At 43.3% G+C, this 24,967-nt stretch overlaps 2 protein-coding genes across 2 annotated transcripts in view; one reads left to right on the top strand and one right to left on the bottom strand.

Annotated features, from left to right (window-relative positions):
- LOC310668789 (putative helicase senataxin) overlaps positions 1-24,967 on the bottom strand; it is a gene marked incomplete at its 3' end in the record, with an annotated part of 486,105 nt that overhangs the window by 86,629 nt on the left and 374,509 nt on the right. The window lies entirely within an intron of this gene.
- Positions 16,391-24,967, top strand: part of LOC310668848 (uncharacterized protein) — a 111,547-nt gene continuing 102,970 nt past the window's right edge. The window contains exons 1-2 of the mRNA XM_083422198.1: positions 16,391-16,514; positions 16,703-17,691. Coding sequence (XP_083278324.1) covers positions 16,726-17,658 — 933 coding nt within the window. The 5' untranslated portion in view covers positions 16,391-16,514; positions 16,703-16,725 and the 3' untranslated portion in view covers positions 17,659-17,691. The remainder of the gene's footprint in view (positions 16,515-16,702; positions 17,692-24,967) is intronic.

Genomic DNA, 24,967 nt, shown 5'->3' with positions numbered 1-24,967 from the left:
ATTAAGATATTAAGAAAAGATTAGGATACATTAAGATATTAAGATAAAGATTAGGTCAAGATAAAGGGAAGGGATTTGCTGATCAAATATATGAACTGGAATACAGTGAAGGGAGGTGTGGGGAAGTCTGGGAAATAAGTAAATGCAAGGAATATTATGAAAATTGAATTGTTTTTATTTGGTTTTTTTGTGTTGTTTTTGTCTTTTTGTATTTTTCTTTGTTCTTTCTTTTATATGAAAACTCTAATAAAAAATATTATATATAAAAAAATAAAAAATAAAGTAGTGCTTCAGGTTAAGAACAGTTTCAGGTTAAGAACAGACCTCCGGAACGAATTAAGTTCTTAACCCGAGGTACCACTGTACATTTTGCTAGCTGAGGAAGAACAGTGGTATAGCACTAAATGACGCTCAGTGTCCCTTCCAACTCTACATTTCCATGATTCTATGAATGCCTATAGATAACACATGAAAGCTTTTTAACAAATATGTGACAAGAAAAAATGTAACCCTAGTGGTTGGGTGAACTTGTCTGACTATGAGGCATGTGTGTGTGTGTGTGTGTGTGTGACTGAATTGGCATTAGCAGCTATATAGAAAGGGACGTTGGAGGCAAAGCTCTGTTAGGAAGAGAAACTGAATTTGTTGCTCTCTTTCTTTCTTTGGCTGGGGTTCTACATTTACCATTCATTTGACAGGCAGAAATTCAGCATGTGTGGAGGATATGAGTCATTGAAATTAATGTGCATTGCTAACTTAGATCTATAAATTTCATTGGGTCTTCCCTATGAGTATTTCCAGCATTGGAAATATACGTAGCTAGATTTTATGCAATAGCCATAAGTCAAAGAAAGCAAAAGATTACACAGCTGCATAAAATGTTATAAACCGCTACAGTTCTCAGTTAAAACTCCTATTCTTTTAAATTTTTATGGTATTTTATTCCTCTAAACACACATTTTAAGTACATTCAATTAGTATATTGATTGTTAAACCCCATATTTATCATTTTTATTGCTTATGTAGAGAATTATGCAGAAATTCTGGTTTAGTATGCTGGCTGTTTGCCGTAATAACATTGATTGATTGCTTTGAAGTCATTTCATTCTGCATCAGGTAAAGTAATTTTAGCCCCCCCCCCCAGTCCCATATTTTGCCCAACCAAAGGTGACAACCCTAGATGAGCAGCAGAATATATATTCTATAAATAAAAATAATACTCCTTTTGTAATAGGTTGGTTTTTTTTGGGGGGGGGGTAGTAAAACAAAAAAACAAATCCCAGTCAACATATCACCTCCAGCTGTATTCTGAGAAGACTTTCCATAGCTGCTTTTATTGAAGTACTAATGCAGGGGGAGAACTGGATCATGTTCAGGTGCCACCAGATACTCACTGAGACGTTCATGAAGAAACAGGTAGGGGTACTTCAGCATTTCCAACAATGGCACTCTGAGGTTCTCCTCAAAGTTGGAATCCGTATAATGGCACAGTTGCGTTTCCCCATCTTTGTCTACAATGAAGAGGTCACTGTCATCTTCCTCCTGCATTGATTTCTCAAAGTGGGTAATAAGGTGAGTGATTTCAAGCTTGCACAGGATCTGCAATTGGGGGGGGGGGGGAACCCTATAAAATTCTAGAACAGAGAGAGCAACTGACTCTCTCTTGACTGACTCAGAGAGAGAGCAACTGACTCAGACCTTGCAGGGCAGCGGCTGAAGAAGGAGCCAAAAGGGTTTTCTTGTGTGTGTGATTCTTTGTGGCTGATTAGCTGCTCTCCCTGTGCAAAGGTCAGAGGGGGCAGGGTTTCTGTTGAGGCAGGTGATTAGCTGTGGGAGGAGCTTATCAGGCCATCGTTTGATACCATCGACCATAACATCCTTCTGGACCGTCTAGAGGGGCTGGGAGCTGGGGGCACTGTCATACAGTGGTTCTGCTCCTTTCTCCTGGGCTGTGTCCAGAAAGTGCTGATGAACATGAATGTTCAGACCCTTGGGCTCTCACTTGTGGGGTGCCTCAGGGTTCCGTCCTCTCCCCCATGCTTTTTTATATCTATATGAAGCCGCTGGGAGATCATCAGGGGGTTTGGGCTGGGCGTATGCAGTATGCAGAGGATACCCAGCTCTACCTCTCTCTTAAATCAGAACCAGTGAAGGCGGTGAAGGTCCTGTGAGAGTGCCTGGAGGCGGTTGGAGGATGGATGGCGTCTAACAGATTAAGGTTGAATCCTGACAAGACAGAAGTACTGTTTGGGGGGGCGGGCGGGTGTGGGGGACTCCCTGGTCCTGAATGGGTTAACTGTGCCCCTGAAGGACCAGGTGTGCAGCCTGGGAGTCATTTTGGACTCACAGCTGTCCATGGAGGCGCAGGTCCATTCTGTGTCCAGGAGGAGCGACTCCAACCCCATCGTTCAGCCCGGACACTGAGATCCAACGCCAAGGGCCTTCTGGCAGTTCCCTCACTGCAAGAAGTGAGGTTACAGGGAACCAGGCAGAGGGCCTTCTCAGTAGAGGTGCCTGCCCTGTGGAACACCCTCCCATCAGAGGTCAAGGAAAAGACATCTGAAGGCAGCCCTGTTTAGGGAAGTTTTTAATGTTTAATGCTGTATTGTGTTTTTAATATCCGATTGGGAGCTGCCCCGAGTGGCTGGGGAAACCCAGCCAGATGGGTGGGGTATAAATAATAAATTATTATTATTATTCTAAGTGAGCTGGAACTGCACAGTGCTTACATTCCTAAGGGCACCTTTACACATCCTATTTCTTACATATAAACCAGCTTTGTATCACTGGCCCATTTATCCAAGTATTGCCTGCTCTGCTTGACCATCAGCTCTCCAGAGGGCAGTCATGTGGGCTGTCTTTTTTTAATTGGAGATCTTATTTTAAGCCAGTTCTTAGGCTCATACACCAGGGTGGCTACCACCCACTTTACAGCCCAAAGCAGATTTCAGCAGGCGGGAGGAAGGTAAGGAAGAGATTTGTTTGGCACCCCCAATATTTTGTTGTTGTTGCGGCTTCAAAGTGCTGCACATCACATAGGGGAGGGGGGAATGAATCATAGAATCATAGAATCATAGAATCATAGAATCATAGAGTTGGAAGAGACCACAAGGGCCATCGAGTCCAACCCCCTGCCAAGCAGGAAACACCATCAGAGCACTCCTGACATATGGTTGTCAAGCCTCTGCTTAAAGACCTCCAAAGAAGGAGACTCCACCACACTCCTTGGCAGCAAATTCCACTGTCGAACAGCTCTTACTGTCAGGAAGTTCTTCCTAATGTTTAGGTGGAATCTTCTTTCTTGTAGTTTGGATCCATTGCTCCGTGTCCGCTTCTCTGGAGCAGCAGAAAACAACCTTTCTCCCTCCTCCATGTGACATCCTTTTATATATTTGAACATGGCTATCATATCCCCCCTTAACCTCCTCTTCTCCAGGCTAAACATGCCCAGCTCCCTTAGCCGTTCCTCATAAGGCATCGTTTCCAGGCCTTTGACCATTTTGGTTGCCCTCCTCTGGACACGTTCCAGTTTGTCAGTGTCCTTCTTGAACTGTGGTGCCCAGAACTGGACACAGTACTCCAGGTGAGGTCTGACCAGAGCAGAATACAGTGGCACTATAACTTCCCTTGATCTAGATGCTATACTCCTATTGATGCAGCCCAGAATTGCATTGGCTTTTTTAGCTGCCGCGTCACACTGTTGGCTCATGTCAAGTTTGTGGTCAACCAAGACTCCTAGATCCTTTTCACATGTACTGCTCTCAAGCCAGGTGTCACCCATCTTGTATTTGTGCCTCTCATTTTTTTTGCCCAAGTGCAATACTTTACATTTCTCCCTGTTAAAATTCATCTTGTTTGTTTTGGCCCAGTTCTCTAATCTGTCAAGGTCGTTTTGAAGTGTGATCCTGTCCTCTGGGGTGTTAGCCACCCCTCCCAGTTTGGTGTCATCTGCAAATTTGATCAGGATGCCCTTGAGTCCATCATGAGTCACCTGATGACATCACTGCGACTTCAGGTGAGCAACCCCACCAACCTCTACCACCAGCTGAATCAAGCTACCCACCCCTGAAGCTATCAAATAACTACTGGCCTTCTGCCTGCCTAAATCTGCTATGACTGTCTCTGTCATCAGCCAGCCCCAACACAGCCAGGATATAATGGGCTATCAATCAAAGCAAATTACCTAATGGAAGGATGGCAACTCATCCTTTGTTTATGGTACTCATCCACACACTCTATGCAGTAACAGAGGTCATTATTGGCTGAAGCAAATTCATTTGCAGGCAATGTAGAGGAAGCATAACTTTTTAGCAGGTTGACGACTGAATCATCAGAGGTGCACCAACGACATGCACCCATTCTGCAGATAAACACAAAAATAAAAAAAGAGAAAGAGAAATAATTATTTGTAATTATTTGAAAACACGAACACAGAAATGTTCTGAGTAAAGTTCAACAACATAGAAAGCTGCTTTATATCGAGCCACACAAAAGAACACAGATGAGCCTGACATCCTGTTCTCAGTTGCCAACCAGATGCCTGTGGGAGACTGGCAAGCAACGCCCAAGCACAACTGCACTCTCCCCTCCTGCTGTTTCCAGAAACTGGCATTCAGAAGTATTATTGCCTCCAACCATGGAGGCAGAGCATAGCTGTCATGGCTAGTAGTCATTGACGGCATTATGCTCCTTGAATTTGCCCAAACCTCTTTTAAAGCCATCTGATTTGGTGGCCATCATTGCCTCCTGTTGGATCGTTGTGTTCCATCTAACACAATATTGTCTGCACTGACTGGCACCAGCTCTCCAGGGTTTCCTACAGAGGACAACACCCAGCCCTACCTGGAGATACTGAGAACTGACTCTGGGACTGTTTAAATTCAAAGCAGATGGTCCACCAGTGAGCTACAGCCCTTCCCAAGTTATCTCAGGGAGAAGCTCCCATACACAAACCCATACTTGTACATACAAGAACTACCAATACAGTGGTACCTTGGTTTACAACCATAATCCATTCTGGAGATCTGGTTGTAAACCAAAACAGGTTCCGGGTTTGACGTGGTTGTAATCCAAAATGGCTGTAATCCAAAGTGGTTGTAATAATAAATAATAATAATAATAATAATAATAATAATAATAATAATAATTTATTATTTATACCCCGCCCATCTGGCTGGGTTTCCCCAGCCACTCTGGGCGGCTTCCAACAAAGTATTAAAATACAGTGGTCTGTTAAACATCAAAAGCTTCCCTAAAGAGGGCTGCCTTCAGATGTCTTCTAAAAGTCTGGTAGTTGTTTTTTTCGTTGACATCTTGTGGGAGGGCATTCCACAGGGCGGGTACCACTACCGAGAAAATGAACAAGGAATCTGCCAATGCTTGAAGATAATATATGCACAACCCTCCTATGTTCCCAGGGGAAATTGGGCAGTCTCATACTATAGTTGCACCCAGGAAGATTGTTAACACTTTTTATTATTATTTCTCAAGGCCTTTGGAATGCAGTTTAGGAAGTTTTAGTGTGAATGCATTAACAGCTATAGCTTCCTGTGGTTCAGTTGATGTCTTCCAGGTTTTTACATGTAGCAGTTTGATGGTTGTTAGTTCCCCAGTTTCCTTTTGGAGAGGAGAAGCAGTTTAGAAATTTGAAGTGATAAATAAATTCCACAAGAACACAAGAAATGGGATGCGCAAACTTCAGCTTTAGCTATGGATCCTTAATACGCAAACTGTTCTCCGCTTCTTGGATAGGCTTGTTTTAAGACAATTCAAAATTTCTCTCTAATAAAATATAAATATTTACCTCAAATACACATTAAAGCAGATAAAGGCTAGCGAAATTTTCACTTTCACTTTTCCCATGTTTGCATTTACTCTTGGCTTAATCACAGAAACTTTCTAGTAACGCCACCCTATGTCACTTACTTCCTGTTCTTTGTAACCAAATAATAGTAATCATAATTTTATTATTTGTACTCTGCCCATCTGACTCGGTTTCCCCAGCCACTCTAGGCAGCTTCCTGCAGATAAAGAACACAATAAAACATCAAACATTCACATTAGAATTAAAGGATTACAAGAAAACTAACAAAAGATGGAGACTTAATGAAAGAATATTAAATGACGAAAAGATTGTGAAAAAAGCGCAAGAACTAATGAAAGAATTTTTTGAATTAAATAAAGAACAGGATACAGACATCCGGACAATATGGGATGCAAGTAAAGCTTTCATAAGAGGCTTTTACATACAACAAAGTGCAATAAGGAAAAGAATCAGAGAGCAAAAACTAGAACAAATAAGGAAAGAAATAGGAATAAATGAAAAATTATTAATAAAACAACCAAAAAATGAACTAATAAACCAAAAACTAAAAATATTACAAACCCAGGCTTCAGCAATATTAAATAGTGAAATTGAGGATAATATTAAATGGATGAAACAAAGGTCGTTCGAATTTGCAAATAAACCCGGAAAGATGCTAGCCTGGCAATTGAAAAAAAGACAAAAGGAAAAACTGATTGATAAAATAGTGGAAGAAGGGAGAACTTTAGATAATCCTGAAGAAGTTAAAAAGTGCTTTATAAAATATTATAACAAGCTATATAAAGCAGGAAATGAGACAGAGGATGAAATAAAAAAGTATTTATATGGAAAGGATATACCTAAAATTAAGAAAGAAAAGATTCAAGATCTAAACTCCCCAATAACCACGACAGAGCTTCATCAAGCGATAATTAAGATGAAACTGGGAAAATCACCAGGTCCAGATGGTCTTACTGCAATACATTACAAAAAATTAGAGGAACCATTATTATCACCTATGAAAACACTCTTAAATAGAATACTAGAAGACGGGAAGATTCCCAACACCTGGAAACAGGCTCACATAGTAGTAATCCCAAAACAAGGACGAAATAAAGAGTTTATAACCAATTACAGACCAATATCATTACTAAATAATGATTATAAGATCTACGCACAAATATTGGCAACAAGATTAAAGACAGTTTTGCAGGATTGCATAAATAAAGAGCAGGCAGGGTTCTTGCCGGGCAGGAAAATGAGTGATAACATAAGAACAGTGATTGATATGATCGAGTATTTAGACATGAAACCGAGTAAGAAGGTAGCCTTTGTTTTTGTGGACGCGGAAAAGGCGTTTGACCAAGTATCATGGAATTTTCTAAAAACATTATTAGACCAGATGGACATGGGGGACCAAATTACAAGAGGGCTAAAAGCAATTTATGAACAACAAGAAGCAAATATAATAATAAATAATGACACAACTGATTATTTTAAAATACAGAAGGGCACCAGACAAGGGTGCCCACTTTCACCGTTATTATTTATTTTGGTTTTGGAAATATTAAATCAAGAAATCAGACTGGATCAAGAAATAAATGGAATTTCCCTAGGAGAGAAAATATACAAAATAAGGGCATTTGCAGATGATTTAGTCTTAATGGTGGAAAACCCAAAGGAAAGCATAGCAAAGGCTCTAGAAAAAATGGAAAATTTTGGAAGGGTCTCAGGTTTTGCCTTGAATAAAGAAAAAACGAAACTAATGGTAAAAAACATGGGAGATCAAGAGAAAAAGGAACTGGTAGAAAAATTTGGATTACAAATTGTAAAAAAAGTGAAATATCTAGGAATACAAATAACAATGAAAAATATAAATTTGTTTGAAGATAATTATAAAAAAAACTGGGAAGAAACAAAAAGAGAAATGGAAACTTGGACAAGACTGAATTTAACACTCTGGGGTAGAATTTCGGCTATTAAAATGAATATTTTACCAAAACTCTTGTTCCTTTTTCAAATGATTCCCATAATAGGTAAAGATGATTGTTTTAAAAAATGGAAAACGGACCTAACAAAGTTTATATGGCAAGGCAAAAAGCCACGGATCAAATATAAATTACTAACTGACACAAAAGAGAGGGGAGGTTTTGGACTCCCAGACCTGAGACTATATCATGATGCGGCATGCTTTACTTGGATCAAGGATTGGATCAAATTGGATAACAGTGACATTTTGGATTGGGAGGGATGGAACAACAGATATGGTTGGCATGCCTATTTAATTTATAACAAAGTGGCAGTACATAAAGAATTCCTAAACCACGTAATTAGAAATGCATTATACAAGGTCTGGGTGAGATATAGAAGGTTGTTAGAACCGAAAACCCCATGGTGGGTCTCACCGTTAGAAGTAACATCTGTTAAAAAGAAAAATACTATAGGAAAAATGGCGACATACCAGCAGCTCCTAAAGGAAGAACAGGGCCAACTAAAATTAAGACCATATGAAGAGGTGACCCAATACTGTACTACATGGTTTCAATATCACCAAATTGCACAAATATTCAATCAGGATAAAACAATAGGATTTGAAAAAGATGAATCAAAATTACAAAAAGTATTATTACAAAACTCAAAAAAAAATATATCCAAAATGTATAATTTCTTATTAGAATGGGAATTAAAGGATGAAGAAGTAAAAGAAGTTATGATCAAATGGGCATGCGATATAGGATACGTGATCCGGCTAGAACAATGGGAGAAATTATGGAAACATGATATTAAGTTCACGGCATGTTACATAATAAGAGAAAACTTTATGAAAATGGTGTACCAATGGTACTTAACTCCGGTAAAATTGGCTAAAATTTATAAATTAAATTCGAATACCTGTTGGAGATGTAAAAAAGAAATAGGAACAATGTTTCACATGTGGTGGGAATGCCGACCTATTAAACAATTCTGGAACGAAATTTACGAAGAACTCAAAACGATGTTTAAAATATCTTTCAGTAAAAAACCAGAGGCATTCCTTTTAGGCTTAATTACAAACGATATTCCCGAAAATCAAAGGAAAGTGTTCCTTTATGCAACAACAGCTGCCAGGATGCTTATAGCAAAAAACTGGAAAGGGAGGAAAATTCCATCAGTGAAAGAATGGCAAATTAAATTTTGTGAATACATAAATCTGGCAAGACTCACAGCATTTATAAGGGGACAATCGGACCAGAAATTATTAAAAGAATGGGGTTGTGCAAAAGAGTATATGAAAAAACATTGTTCTGGAGTAAGTATATTGGTATGTAATGAATGATGCTTTACAGGGTTAAAGGGGGGGGAAAATGGTGTATATATATAAAAAAAGTATAAAGATGAAAGTAATTTAACCAGACACAACAATACAGTAAGAGTAAATTTACTGAGGTTTTAGAACAAAGGAAGGAAGTCAATATGTGTAAATGTACGTAGTGATATGTTTTGTTTTCCTGTAAATGTGTGCTTTTTCGTTTTCGTTTGATTCTGTTTTGTTCCCCTTTTTTCTGTTTTTTGGGGGGTTTTTTTGTATGTTCCGTTTTGTTTGTTTGTATAGTAATTTTGGATTCAATGTTTGTAATTCTTGTTATGATTTTGCATTGGAAAAAAAAAATTAAAAAAAAAAAAACATCAAACATTCCCAATAACCCCCACTACTTTCTTCATATTAATTTTACAGGCAAAAATACTGCACAAATCAACTAGGTGGTGGACACATTTGTAAAGCAGCATAAAAGTACTTAGCACCTGGACAGAGATATGCAATAGTAGGGCTGGGCGATATGTGGGTTTCAACCAGAGGACTCCTCTGCTGAGTGCCTGAGGGCCCCATTCCTGCCTCTCTCCACCTGGCTTAGAGCGGGGCCTGACAGGCCCATGAGGACTGCTGCTCAGCAGAGAGGACCTCTTTTTTTAAAAAAAAACTGTTTTTAAACTGTTTCGATAGCCTTTTAAATTGTTTTTTTCCCCAACAACATCAGATACGCAGATGACACAACCTTGATGGCAGAAAGTGAGGAGGACTTAAAGAACGTTTTTATGAGGGTGAAAGAGGAGAGCACAAAATATGGTCTGAAGCTCAACATCAAAAAAACGAAGATCATGGCCACTGGGCCCATCACCTCCTGGCAAATAGAAGGGGAAGAAATGGAGGCAGTGAGAGATTTCACTTTCTTGGGCTCCATGATCACTGCAGATGGTGACAGCAGTCATGAAATTAAAAGACCCCTGCTCCTTGGGAGAAAGGCGATGGCAAACCTAGACAGCATCTTAAAAAGCAGAGACATCACCTTGCCAACAAAGGTCCGTATAGTTAAAGCCATGGTTTTCCCAGTAGTGATGTATGGAAGTGAGAGCTGGACCATAAAGAAGGCTGATCACCACAGAATTGATGCTTTTGAATTATGGTGCTGGAGGAGACTCTTGAGAGTCCCATGGACTGCAAGAAGATCAAACCTATTCTTCATTCTGAAGGAAATCAGCCCTGAGTGCTCACTGGAAGGACAGATCGTGAAGCTGAGGCTCCAATACTTTGGCCACCTCATGAGAAGAGAAGACTCCCTGGAAAAGACCCTGATGTTGGGAAAGATGGAGGGCACAAGGAGAAGGGGATGACAGAGGACGAGATGGTTAGACAGTGTTCTCGAAGCTACAAACATGAGTCTGACCAAACTGTGGGAGGCAGTGGAAGACAGGAGTGCCTGGTGTGCTCTGGTCCATGGGGGTCACAAAGAGTCGGACACAACTAAACAACTAAACAACAACAACATAGAGATTCTCTATCTCCAGGCTCTCTGTCCAGTTGGGGGGGGGGGACCTAGAGTGTTCCTGGCGTTGGGCAATCAGGACAGATTAGGGATTCTGCTAGTTTACCACCCACCTCACTGCCCAGCAGTCTCCCTGCCTGAGATGACAGAGTTGGTCTTGGAGGCAGTGTTGGGGACTCCCAGACTACTGGTTCTGGGAGACTTCAACATCCATGTTGAGACAGCTGGCTCTGGGGCGGCTCAGGACTTCATGGCTGCCAACATGTCACTGGCCCAACACACAAGGCAGGCCACACTCTGGACCTTGTTTTCTGGACTGGACAGGAAGAGGGTGATTTGAAGGTGGGAGACATTGACATCAGTCCCTTGTCGTGGTCAGATCACCTCCTGTTGAGATTTAGGATGTCAGCACCTTTCCCCCTCCGCAGAGGGGGATCTATTAGGAAGGTCCGCCCTCGGAGGCTGATGGATCCAGTGGGATTCCAAACAGGTCTGGGGGATTTTTCGGCTGATATGACTGGCGCCCCTGTCAAAGCCATTGTTCAGCCCAGACACTGAGGTCCAGCCCAGAGGGCCTTCTGGTGGTTCCCTCACTGCAAGAAGCCAAGTTACAGGGAACCAGGCAGAGGGCCTTCTCGGTAGTGGTGCCCGCCCTGTGGAATGCCCTCCCATCAGATGTCAAAGAGAAAAACAACTACCAGACTTTTAGAAGACATCTGAAGGCAGCCCTGTTTAGGGAAGCTTTTAATATCTGAAAGACTATTGTATTTTAATAGTTTGCTGGTGCCGCAATCCTCCCCAAGGGCCGATCTCTCTCTTTTTTTAATTAATTTACATCCATACACGATCTTAGGTACATGTACAGCCTTAAATAGTTATACCATTAAATATTGATTTAAACTTGTATTTGTACATACTCTTTTCTTATAATTTCTAACTAAATAAAACAGTAAAAAATCCAATAAACTAAATTATATGAAAACAGACTTCAGTTCCGGCTGCTGCAGAGGAAAATGTCGGTGTGCTGAGTGTCGTCTGTGACACGGAGCCGGCGGAGAGGCTTTGAGGGCAGCGCCAGAGCTCAGCGCACCCCCCAAAAAAACCCCACAGGAGTGTGGGGACCCAAGGGTTCCTGCAGAGCAAGAATTCTCCCCCCCCCCGGCTGCTGTTTAGCACACGGGAGGAAAGGGGAAGAGGCTTGAGAACGCTCCAGGCAACAACGCAACCTCCTGCTGAAGCTACGATCCGTCACCAGAAGCAGCAGACCTTCCTAATTAGAGGTAAAAGCCAATAAAACAATTTAAAGGCGCAGTTAGACCATAAAACTGTCGGGATTCAAGCCTATATAAGTAGTAACTGGCAACTCTCCAGGCACCCGGCTTGATCTCCTGTTGACCTCCCTGTCTGCATTCCTCAGCAAGATCCAGGCAGAGGTCACGATAGGTGATCCTTCTCAGTGTGAGAACAGCCCCCCTCTTTGTTGCCCCCCCGGCAGGGGAAAGAGATAGACAGAAACGTATTTACATGCCTTTATTTCTGTCTTTGCAGCGTTACAAAAAACATGACTGCTCTCTTCAAACTCCAGCAGTCGAGAGACAAACACCTCCTGTACTTCCTGTACAGCTCATATTACACTCTGAGCAAATTCCGGTGCTTCGCACTGTGAATTTGACTGTCCCTCTGTTTCCCACGGACAGTCCCAACATCATGTGATGTTTTCAAGCTAGCAGCTCGCAGCTGCATTGCTTCTATATCGTAACATACTCCCCCATATAAATCAATGTGCGCTGCGAGCAAAGCTTGATCCAGAGAAGAAAACAAACAGTTGTTATACATATAACAATCCCCTGTTGTTTCAGTTCCACCCTTGGAACTACCCGCCACTGGTTTCCCCAGTGTACCTCTCTGGTTGTCTGACTTCCAAGGAATGAGTGCATCTGCATTTCCTTGGCTAGGGAATGTAGTGTTACGCTTAGCAACTCCCTGTTGTGTCTTTGTCTCTGACTTAGACACACCTTTAACCTGTCTTGAGTTGTCAACAATAGTAACACATGCTACAGCTGAGTTAGCAAACTCTTCTGAATACCTCTTGGGTGGTACACCCTTTGTAACTCTCTCAGACCTGCGTATAAGGTGCTGATCCTCTCTGCTCACTGGTTCAGTCTCAGGATTCTTTGGAGAACCAGTTCCGATAGTAAACAGTGGTTCATCCTTCACCTGTGAAGGTCTAGCCATTGTGTGAGATTTCCTCTCAATGACTGTGTCAACTGAGCTCTTCGAGCTATCACTGTTACTCTCAGTACCACTGTAATCAGTAAAATCATCATCATCATCTGAATTGTCCTCAGTGGGAAATGTGTGAACAATTACTCTCTCTCTCCTGTTCAGAAGAACTCTCTAGAAATTTTGTGAGAATCACCAGACCAGATTCGGACAAAATTATTCTGTAGAGACCTATTTCATAACCCACAAAAATGCCTCTAGCATCTGGAGCATCAGATTTCACATGAGACCAAAACCTTAAAATGGGCAACAGAAGGTTTTCTATGAAATAGCTTTTCAAAAGGAGAACTTCCCAAACCTTTTGAAACCTTTCTCAACCAAGTGTAACAAAAACACAATAAAGATTCAGCCCAATACTCATGTGGCAAATGTGAACTCAGCAATTGTGCCTTCATCCCATTTTGCAATTCTTTGTTCACTTGCACACAGACACTTTTGTTCCATGCTCCTGCAGAAACAGCAGTCTTGTGCCTTATGCCTCGCTTATCCAGGAAATCCTGAAAATCCTGTAAAAGAAAAACTGGCTTTTCATCTGTGAAAAGACAATCAATGTTAGCATCATGAACATTCTTAACCTTGTCACAAAACTCTTTAAACCTTTCTAAGGCTTCTTGTGGTTTGTGCAATATGTATATCCACACATAATGAGAGAAATAATCCACACACGCAAGATAATATCTTGCACTGCCTCTAGATGGTGCTAGAGGACCAATCACATCAGCATACACTCGCTGAAAAGCTTTGGTTACTTTTGTCGTCTTCTGGATGTTTTTCTTCACACCTGCAAGAGAAATCATGTTAGACTCAGATGCATTACAATTTATGCAATCACTTTGATCAAAAGTCAACAAATACAGTCCATCTTTCTCTCTGGCAGAAAGATACAGCTCTCCATCTTTGAAGATTTTCAGCTTTCTCTATCATAGGACAAGACCAGTCTTTTCTTTGTGATCTGCGAAACACTCAGCAGATTGAACTTCAAATCAGGAACCAAATAGACATTGTTAATAGTCAAATTCAGACTTTCAAGATACACAGTTCCAAACCCGATCGCTTGGATCTCCTGGCCATTGGCCTGTTTCACAGTGAAGCTTTGCTTCTTAAATGTTGAAAACAGTTATCGGCGTGACGTCATGTGTTGCGTGCAACCCGTGTCAAGAACAAAAGCATTCTCCGTTGAAAATTCGGCTTTTGTTGACAGCAATGCATTTGCAGGTTTCATCTGGGACTTGGTACGACTTTTGCCTGACGCCTCAGGCTTTGCAGAGCTCCCCTTAGCTCCTTTCTGTTGACGTGGCTTCTTACAATTCCGCTGAAGATGCCCAGTCTGTCCACAATTGTAACAACGGACAACGTTCAAAGCAACAGCCTGTTCTTCACTAGCAGTAGCAGTGGGGGTGTCAGAACTCCGAGCTTCTCTCCCCGTCTTTGACATCTATTGCAGCAAGTCTGTCTCTCTCATTCAGAACCACTGAACAAATCCTCTCCACCGTAAGATCGGCGGCAGGTAGAGAACCAAGTTGACTTGCAACTGTTTTATAAGTCCGATTAAGGCTGTTAATAATCATGAAGCAGAATATCTCTTCCTGAAGAGGGAAATTGCGTTGCACCATCTGCTGGCGTAAGAATATCATCTCTGTCAGATGCGCTTGCACATCTCCACCAGGCGCTAGCCTTAGATTGGTCAGCTTTTCAAAATGCAGCAACGCTGAAGAACCAGCATCTCTTTGATGTATTCTACGCAGCGTTGGCCAAATCTCACACGCATATTGCAAATCCTGAATATGCACAAGTTGATCATCTGAGATACACAGAATTATGGCCATCCTGGCTCTCACATTCTGTGAATTCCAACCTGGCGTTGGTGCAGCAGGGATGGGATTATCAATCACCCCAAAAATTGGATAATATTGGACATGACAACAGATTCGGCTGGCATGCATACTTATGGTACGGGAAAGGGAAGGTTCATAGAAGATTTTACAACCATATAATCAGGAAATCACTAATGAGAGTATGGGAGAGATACAAAGACTTATTGGAACAAAAGACCCCATGGTGGCTTTCACCACATGAAGCATTACTGCTCAAACCACTTGGAAAGAAAGGAAAATGGCTCACATATGCTGATTTATTAAAGGAACATGATGGAAAATGGAAATTAAGAGATTATGATGAGATCAAAGACCACTTTCAGAGTTGGTTGCATTATCGACAACTATATGAAACACATAAAGACAGCAAGGATTTAGTTATACTAGATCTAGGTTTCAAACAGAAGTGATTGAAGGAAAATGAAACTACTGAAGGCCGCATACAGCATACTATTAGAATGGGAGACGAAAGATGAAGAGGTAAAATCAGTTATGATAAAATGGGCACAAGATGTAGGTCACAACATTATGATGGAAGATTGGGAAAAATTATGGAAAACTGACTTAAAATTTACAGTCTGTTCCCTATTGAAGGAGAATTACATGAAGATGATGTACAGATGGTACACAACACCAGTGCAGTTAGGGGAAATGTACAAAACTTGTTCAAATATATGTTGGAAGTGTAAGGAAAAGGAGGGGACATTTTATCATATGTGGTGGGATTGTAAGGTAATTAAAAAAATTTGGGAAATGATATACAACGAATTGAAGAAAATGTTCCATTTAACATTTGTTTAAAAACCCGAGGCATTTTTGTTGATTGTAGGGAAAGACCTGCCAAAAAAGTTGAAAAACATCTTCATGTATGCGACAACGGCAGGAAGAGTTCTAATAGCACAAGGATGGAAGACTGAAGAAACCCCAACTAAGGAATCATGGCCAGAAAAATGGATGGACTAGGCAGAACTGGCCAAACTGACATACAAGCTACGGGACAAGGATAACTGTGACATTAAAGATGAATGGGAACCCTCTACAAAGTATGTGAATACACAACAAAGCGAACTGGACTCCTTGGCTGGTTTTGAATAAACATTCACAAACTTTTTGTTGATAATAATCAGCTAAATAGTTTGAGGATTTATACAACTGTGTAACATGCAGAAAACAGCATTTTTAGAGAAATCAAAGACTGGAACTGAGGGAAGTCGGGGGTGGGGGTGGGTGAGTTCTGTGGGGGGAGGTAGGGGAGGGAGAAAAATGGGGGGGAATAAGGATGATATGTTTCTGGATAATATGTTTTGTTTTAATTTTGAATAAAAGTTATTAAAAAACAAACAAACCCAGACTTCCTATCATTTCCCGATGCAAGTTACATTTACGACACTGAATGTACTTATACTTCTTACCTTACTCTTACTATAGTTTCTACTACTTTCTTATAACATATACCGTATTTTTCGCTCGATAACACGCACCCGACCATAACACGCACATAGTTTTTAGAGTAGGAAAACAAGAAAAAAAATATATTCTAAACGAAACAGAGGATGTATGATTTTTGTGGTTCATGCTGTGGCCACAGACCTTGCAGGGCAGCGGCTGAAGAAGGAGCCAAAAGGGTTTTCTTGTGTGTGTGATTCTTTGTGGCTGATTAGCTGCTCTCCCTGTGCAAAGGTCAGAGGGGGCAGGGTTTCTGTTGAGGCAGGTGATTAGCTGTGGGAGGAGCTTATCAGAGTTTGCAGGGCAGCGGCTGAAGAAGGATCCAAAAGGGTTTTCTTGTGTGTGTGATTCTTGTGGACCATCTTGAACCATCTTTTAGATTTAGGGAAGCTAGTCTCAAGCCCAACGACACATTCTCAAGATGGAGGGGGAGGGAACAGCTGCAGTCGCCTGCGGTTCCTGCGCAATGTTTGCCATCTTGCCAAAGGTTGCAGGCAGCTTTACCTGCAGCAATTGCATGTTGATTGCCCTCCTAAAAGACAAAGTCCAGCAACTGGAGGAACGTGTAGCTACGCTCCAAAGAATTAGAGAGCTGGAGCTCTTCTTGGAAGCAACAGAGCACACCGTCTCCACCAAGGAGGAGACAGGGGACTCCCCTGAGAAGGAGGCTAGTTCACCAACACAGGAGCCAGATATATGGAGAAACGTGACTCAAAGAAGTAGGAGGCCCAGGGTTCGCTCTGATTGTTTAGAAATACACAATCGTTTTGAGGTCCTCTCCCCTAGCATGGAAGACGAAGAGCAGACTCCATTTGAGGATCTCTCCCTCATTACAGTCGATCAGGTATATGAAGACGAGCAGCAAAGTCAGTCCTCAGGGAATGTGCAGGCGACCTTGGAACGGACAGCTCATGGAAGAACCCCGACCAAACCTAAGAGGAGGCGTGTAGTGGTGATAGGGGATTCCCTACTGAGGGGAACAGAAGCAGTGATCTGTGGGCCTGACAAGATGTCTCGGGAAGTGTGCTGTCTCCCCGGGGCTAAGATCCAAGATGTAACTGAACGAGAGCAAGGAATCATAAAACCCACTGACAAATACCCCTTCCTCTTGGTTCATGTGGGAACCAATGACACGGCAAGCAATAGCCTCCAGAAGATCAAAAGAGACTACGAGGCTCTGGGCAGGAAATTGAAGCAATTAAATGCACAAATTGTCATCTCATCTGTCCTCCCAGTTGAACGACGTGGCCCAGGGAGAGAGGGAAAAATAGTGGAAGTGAACAGCTGGCTTCGCAAATGGTGTAAACAGGAACGGTTTGGATTCTTCGATCACGGACTGCAGTTTCTGGAAGATGGACTTCTGGCAAGCGATGGGCTGCACCTCACAACGGTTGGGAGGAATGTTTTTGCCAAAAATCTCAGAAACCTCATCAGGAGGGCTTTAAACTGACTAATGTGGGGGAGGGAGACAGTGCTCCTGAAGGTAGGAGTCTATCAACTGATGAAGATGATCATCCAAATGTCATAGACCAAATGGAGCAAACAGCACGCAGACCTGGTGGTGGGAGGAAAAAATCCTTAAATAAGAGACACGGGGGAATGATTAATGGACTTCAATGTCTGTACACTAATGCACAAAGCATGGGAAATAAACAAGATGAGCTTGAGCTCTTGGTACAGCAAACTAAATATGACATAATAGGCATCACTGAAACCTGGTGGGATAAGTCCCACGATTGGAATGTAATAATGGAGGGATACAATCTATTTCAGAGAAACAGACCAGACAAGAAAGGAGGAGGAGTGGCATTATATGTCAGGGATGTGTATACCTGTGAAGAGATCCAAGATTTAGAACCTCAAAGCCAAAGTGAGAGCATTTGGGTCAAAATTAAGGGAGAGAAGAATAACAGAGACCTCATTGTGGGAGTTTACTATAGATCCCCAAGCCAAACGGAGGACATAGATGAAGCCTTCCTGGAACAGATGGCCAAGCAAGCAAAAGGAAGGGAGATAGTAGTAATGGGGGACTTCAATTACCCGGATATTTGTTGGATGTCAAACTCAGCCAAGAGCATAAGTTCAAACAGATTCCTCACTGGCCTTGCAGACAACTTCATTGTCCAGAAAGTGGGAGAAGCAACAAGAGGAACAGCCATTTTAGATCTGGTCCTAACCAATGTCGATGACCTGGTTAATGGGGCAGAAGTGGAAGGATCATTAGGCGCGAGTGATCATGCTCTTCTGAAGTTTACTATACAGCGGAAAGGAGCAGCCAAGCATACTAGGACTCAATTTCTTGACTTTAAGAAAGCCGACTTCATAAAACTTAGGGAAGTGCTGGGTGAGATCCCATGGACAGGAATACTAAAAGGAAAGGGAGTTCATGATGGCTGGGAGTTGTTAAGAGGGAGATAGTAAAAGCACAACTTCAGGCAATACCAATGAGACGGAAACATGGAAGGTGCCTAAAGAAGCCAGGGTGGCTATCTAAAGAACTTCTAACTGAGTTAAGATTAAAAAAGGATGTGTACAAAAAATGGAAAAGGGGGGAAACCACCAAAGAGGAATTCAAACAAATAGCCAGCACATGTAGACACAAAGTCAGAAAAGCTAAGGCAGAGAATGAACTCAGGCTTGCTAGAGAGGTTAAAAGCAACAAAAAAGGCTTTTATGGGTATGTTCGTAGCAAAAGGAGGAACAAAGAAACAGTGGGGTCACTCAGAGGAGAAGATGGAGAAATGCAAACAGGGGACACAGAAAGGGCTGAACTCCTCAATGCCTTCTTTGCCTCAGTCTTCTCCGATAAAGAAAACAATGCCCGACCTGAAGAATTTGGAGGAAATGATTCAGCAGAGGAAACACAGCCCAGAATAACTAAGGAGATAGTACAAGAATACTTGGCTAGTTTAGATGTATTCAAGTCTCCAGGGCCAGATGAACTGCATCCAAGAGTATTAAAAGAACTGGCAGATGTGATCTCAGAACCACTGGCAATCATCTTTGAGAATTCCTGGAGAACAGGCGAAGTCCCAGCAGACTGGAGGAGGGCAAATGTTGTCCCTATTTTCAAAAAGGGGAAAAGAGAGGACCCAAATAATTACCGCCCAGTCAGTCTGACATCAATACCAGGGAAGATTCTGGAGCAGATCATTAAGCAAACAGTCTGTGAGCACCTAGAAAGGAATGCTGTGATCACCAATAGTCAGCATGGATTTCTGAAAAATAAGTCATGTCAGACTAACCTGATCTCGTTTTATGACAGAATTACAAGCCTGATAGATGAAGGGAACGCAGTGGATGTAGCCTACCTTGATTTCAGCAAGGCATTTGACAAGGTGCCCCATGATATTCTTGTAAAGAAGCTGGTAAAATGCGGTCTTGACTATGCTACCACTCAGTGGATTTGTAACTGGCTGACTGACCGGACCCAAAGGGTGCTCATCAATGGTTCCTCTTCATCCTGGAGAAGAGTGACTAGTGGGGTGCCACAGGGTTCTGTCTTGGGCCCGGTCTTATTCAACATCTTTATCAACGACTTGGAGGGCATCCTGATCAAATTTGCAGATGACACCAAACTGGGAGGGGTGGCTAACACCCCAGAGGACAGGATCACACTTCAAAACGACCTTGACAGATTAGAGAACTGGGCAAAAACAAACAAGATGAATTTTAACAGGGAAAAATGTAAAGTATTGCACTTGGGCAAAAAAAATGAGAGGCACAAATACAAGATGGGGGACACCTGGCTTGAGAGCAGTACATGTGAAAAGGATCTAGGAGTCTTGGTTGACCCCACAAACTTGACATGAGCCAACAGTGTGACGTGGCAGCTAAAAAAGCCAATGCAATTCTCGGCTGCATCAATAGGAGTATAGCATCTAGATCAAGGGAAGTAATAGTGCCACTGTATTCTGCTCTGGTCAGACCTCACCTGGAGTACTGTGTCCAGTTCTGGGCACCACAGTTCAAGAAGGACACTGACAAACTGGAACGTGTCCAGAGGAGGGTAACCAAAATGGTCAAAGGCCTGGAAACGATGCCTTATGAGGAACGTCTAAGGGAGCTGGGCATGTTTAGCCTGGAGAAGAGGAGGTTAAGGGGTGATATGATAGCCATGTTCAAATATATGAAGGGATGTCACATGGAGGAGGGAGAAAGGTTGTTTTCTGCTGCTCCAGAGAAGCGGACACGGAGCAATGGATCCAAACTACAAGAAAGAAGATTCCACCTAAACATTAGGAAGAACTTCCTGACAGTAAGAGCTGTTCGACAGTGGAATTTGCTGCCAAGGAGTGTGGTGGAGTCTCCTTCTTTGGAGGTCTTTAAGCAGAGGCTTGACAACCATATGTCAGGAGTGCTCTGATGGTGTTTCCTGCTTGGCAGGGGGTTGGACTCGATGGCCCTTGTGGTCTCTTCCAACTCTATGATTCTATGATTCTATGTGATCTGACGGTGAGTTTGGGGTAGCCCAATGCAAAAATCCTGAGGATCCATGTGGATCCATGTTTGTAACCACGTTTTTGCACCACTGCGGCCCCAGGAAACAGTGGGTGTGTGATTTATTTGGTGCAAATTGTAGCCATGGACATGCTATGTGATCTGATGGTGAATTTGGGGTGACCCAGTGCAAAAATCCTGAGGATTCATGTGGATCTGTGCTTTGTAACCACGTTTTAAGTGGGGAGGGAAGGAAAAGCACTCAAGGGACAAGGAGCACGCGTGGAGTGTATGGAGAAGGATGATGCTAATAATGCAGAAGAGGGGTATAAGGGAGAAGGCTCCTCCGCTCTCCCGCTTTGCTCCTTTAAAGCAAGCAGGCTCTGCTTCTCTCCCTCCTCCCCGGCTCACCCCCCTCCCCCCACTTACCGAGCTGAAAAACTTTGCTGCTATTTAGCGAGCTGAGTGGGGAGGAGAGAGGGACAGAGAGCCTGCTTGCTTTAAAGGAGCCAACCGGACAGGAGCCGCTTACACTCCTCTCCTCTCCCGCTTTGCTCCTTTAAAGAAGCAGGCTCTCTGTCCCTCTCTCCTCCCCATTCAGCGGCTCTTCTCCCGCTTTGCTGTTTCAAAGCGAGCCACGGAGGAGGGAAGCATTCGCTCCGTAACATGCACAGACATTTCCCCTTACTATCTAGGAGGAAAATAATGTGGGTTATGGAGCGAAAACTACGGTAGTACCGTTTTCCCTTGCTTAGTAATATTTAATTTACACAAACGCTGCCATAGATGTTATGTTGCTGTTATATATTTTTGCAGGTATTTCTTGAACATATCCCATTTTTGAGTGAATGATTGTTTTGTAATCTCTCTGTCAACTGAGCCAATTCTGCATAGTCTAATAACTTATTCTGCCATTCCCTTAGGTAAAGGTAAAGGGACCCCTGACCATTAGGTCCAGTCGTGACCGACTCTGGGGTTGCGCCGCTCATCTCGCTCTACTGGCCGAGGGAGCCGGTGTACAGCTTCCGGGTCATGTGGCCAGCATGACTAATCCGCTTTTGGCGAACCAGAGCAGCGTACGGAAACGCTGTTTACCTTCCCGCCGGAGTGGTACCTATTTATCTACTTGCACTTTGACATGCTTTTGAACTGCTAGGTTGGCAGGAGCAGGGACCGAGCAACGGGAGCTCACCGCGTCGCGGGGATTCAAACCGCCGACCTTCTGATCAGCAAGTTCTAGGCTCTGTGGTTTAACCCACAGCGCCACCCGCATCCCATTCCCTTACTGTTGGTAATTTCCCCCCTTTCCAGTTCGATGCAATTAATAACCGGGCAGCGGCTATTGCATATAAAAAAAATTCTCTTATATTTTTGGGGATATCATTGCCTAAAATTCCAAGTAGAAATGCTTCTGGCTTCTTTGCAAATGTTAATTTAATTATCTTTTTCATCTCATCATAGATGAGGTTCCAGAACTCTTTAATTTTTCGGCATGTACACCACTTATGGTACATATCTCCTTTTGTTTCTCCACCCTGCCAAAATTTGTCTGAAATATTTTTATACATCTTGGAGAGTTTGGATGGTGTAAGGTACCACCTGAACTGCATTGTCATTCATGTTAGTTTTCCAAAGAGTTTCCCATTCACTCATCATAATGGTGCGTCCGATGTCTTGTGCCCATTTAATCATTACCGCCTTCACCTCCTCCTCCTTGACTTCCCGGTCAAGGAGGAGTCGGCACGGCTGCACAATCCTCCCCAGGGGCCAATCTTGGTGCGGGGGGCGCCAAATGTCACCCCCCTTCAGGATGACACCCAGGGTGGTCCGCAATCCTCCCCTTTAGTTGGAAGCCACCCAGAATGGCTGGGGAAAGCCAGCCAGATGGGTGGGGTATAAATTATTATTATTATTATTATTATTATTATTATTATTATTATTAATTATTATTATATTGCAGGAAAGGCTTTCAGGTATTTGAGATAATTCCTGTTTTCATATTTAATTATAAAATCTCAAGTATGAAAACTAGCTTTCATTGTAGTTTGAATAAATCTAGGTAGTCACAGAATCATAGTAGGAAGGTACCCCAAGGCAGTGGCGAAGCTGGGTGCAACGCCCCGCCATCCTCCCTGGGGGCCGATCTTGGTGCAGGGGGCACCGAATGTCACCCCCCCTTCAGGATGACACCCGGGGTGGTCCGCATCTCACACACACCCCTTCCTATGCCCCAGACCCAAGGGTCATCTAGTCCAACCCCCTGCAATGCAGGAATATAGTGTGTGCATGTGTGTATCTGTAAAGCTGGTACAATTGAAGTACTGTGATTTATGAAGAACTGCTATGTGGTGGGAGTTATTTCTTTAGGCCAGTAGCATAACTCAATTGGTTCAAGCAATGGTGCATGTGTGCATGTGCATGTATGTGACTAACAGCATGTGAGTGTGTTCAGAAAGCAGTACAAAAATCAAATTGAGTAAAAAATGGTGACTAGTCATTCTGTTTTTGCACCTGCAACCTAGGTTCTAGGAGCCATGTGATGGATAGCTTTTCTATCCCGGTTTCCAACACTGGCAAAGACCATAGCCTCCTCACATACTGACACGGCCCAGCAATTCTTATGAGAAAAGTCATGTGATTGAGAGAATTTGTGTGACCTGAATTATGTAGGTCTTTGAGACACTTCCAAGTTCAAGAAGGTCAGTATAGGAAAGGGGTAGGCAACCTAAGGCCCGTGGGCCGGATGCGGCCCAATCGCCTTCTCAAGCCGGCCCGCGGATAGTCCGGGAATCAGCGTGTTTTTACATGAGTAGAATGTGTGCTTTTATTTAAAATGCATCTCTGGGTTATTTGTGGGGCAGTGGAATTTGTTCATTCCCCCCCCAAAAAATATAGTCCGGCCCACCACATGGTCTGAGGGACGGTAGACCGGCCCACAGCTGAAAAAGGTTGCTGACCCCAGTCTAGGAAAACATGATTTACTTTACCAAAGACTCAGAAGAATGAGGCTTATACAACGTCTATGCCATATATCAGGCATGCCCAACACATCAATCGTGATCGACTAATGGATCGTGGGATGCATTTTGGTCGATTGCGCTGGAGGATTGCTGCTCGCCTCTTCCTCCTCTAGGAAGGAAGCCAGGGAGCTTGGCTACAGTTCCCCCACCATTTACACATTTACTGGTGGGACTTCTGGTGCTGCCGCCATGGCAAACTGTGGATCCCATGATAGTAGATGCCAGCAGCGCAGTTAACTAAGGATAATCTGGGAGTAATTATCCTTGCAAGCCCCCCTCCCCGGGTTGGAGAGGGGAGAGCTTTCATTCGCGGATCGTCCAATAACTGCCTCTCGCTCCGATGGAATGGGGGGGGGGGCAGGGACGCAGAGTGCATAGCACTGCACATATTGGAAAATCCCCAATGCAGTCACCATGAGCGGAAGTACCATATTTTTCGCTCCATAAGACACACTTTTTCACTCTTAAAATGTAAGGGGAAATGTCTGTGCGTCCTATGGAGCGAATGTGTGGTCCCTGGAGCCAAATTGCCAGAGTGCGGCACTCTCTTGGGCTGCTCTTTGGTGGGGGGGGGGAGCCGCGCTCCTCTGCTGGCAGCCTCGGCTTCCCCCTGCAGCCCCGGGAAGCTTTGGAGAAGCAGGAGGGCTGTGCGCCCATGCTCCAAGCTCCTGGGCTGCTGAATGGGGGTGGGGGGTGCTGCTCTGCCAGCAGCCTGCCCTTTCCCCTCAAGGTTTGGAGCAGCGGACAGGCTGTTCGCTGAGAGAGGGGAGGAAGAGGACGGAGAGAAGGGGGACCAAGAAGCTGGGTGAAGGGAGAGGAGGTACCATAGGTTGCCGTGAGTGGAGAGTCATGGTAGAGGGCAAAGGAGAGGGAGCAGCCAAGGGGAGAAATTGCAGACGTCACCTGAGGAGTTTGGGTGAAAGGGATGGAAAGGAGGAGGCTGGTAAAGGCGACTGTGCTGCTTGGGGAGGGGGAGAAAAAAGTGGGGAGAAGGAAAGCCTCCCAAGCCTGCCGCTGAGAAGCTCTGCTCAGCTGTTTCTTGACTGTAATTCAAGTAAAGGGAATGTTTGCGAGCAGCTGGCAGGCTGTTCGCTGAGAGAGGGGAGGAGGAGGATTGAGAGGAAAAAATGTGGCATTAGCAATGCTTTGGATGGATAGGAAGATGGTATTTTACATGAAGATAGCGAAGAAAGTGATGTCAGTGAGCAACTGAGCTTCATAAATTCTGACTTTAGCAGTGATGAGTTCTTGGGGTTCACAGAAGACTAGAAGAGTACTCAAACCTTAAAGTCTCTCTTT

The sequence above is a fragment of the Podarcis tiliguerta genome (genome assembly GCF_965153285.1).
Source record: "Podarcis tiliguerta genome assembly, chromosome: W".
Lineage (NCBI taxonomy): Eukaryota > Metazoa > Chordata > Lepidosauria > Squamata > Lacertidae > Podarcis > Podarcis tiliguerta.
This window is presented reverse-complemented; position numbering and strand designations above follow the sequence as displayed.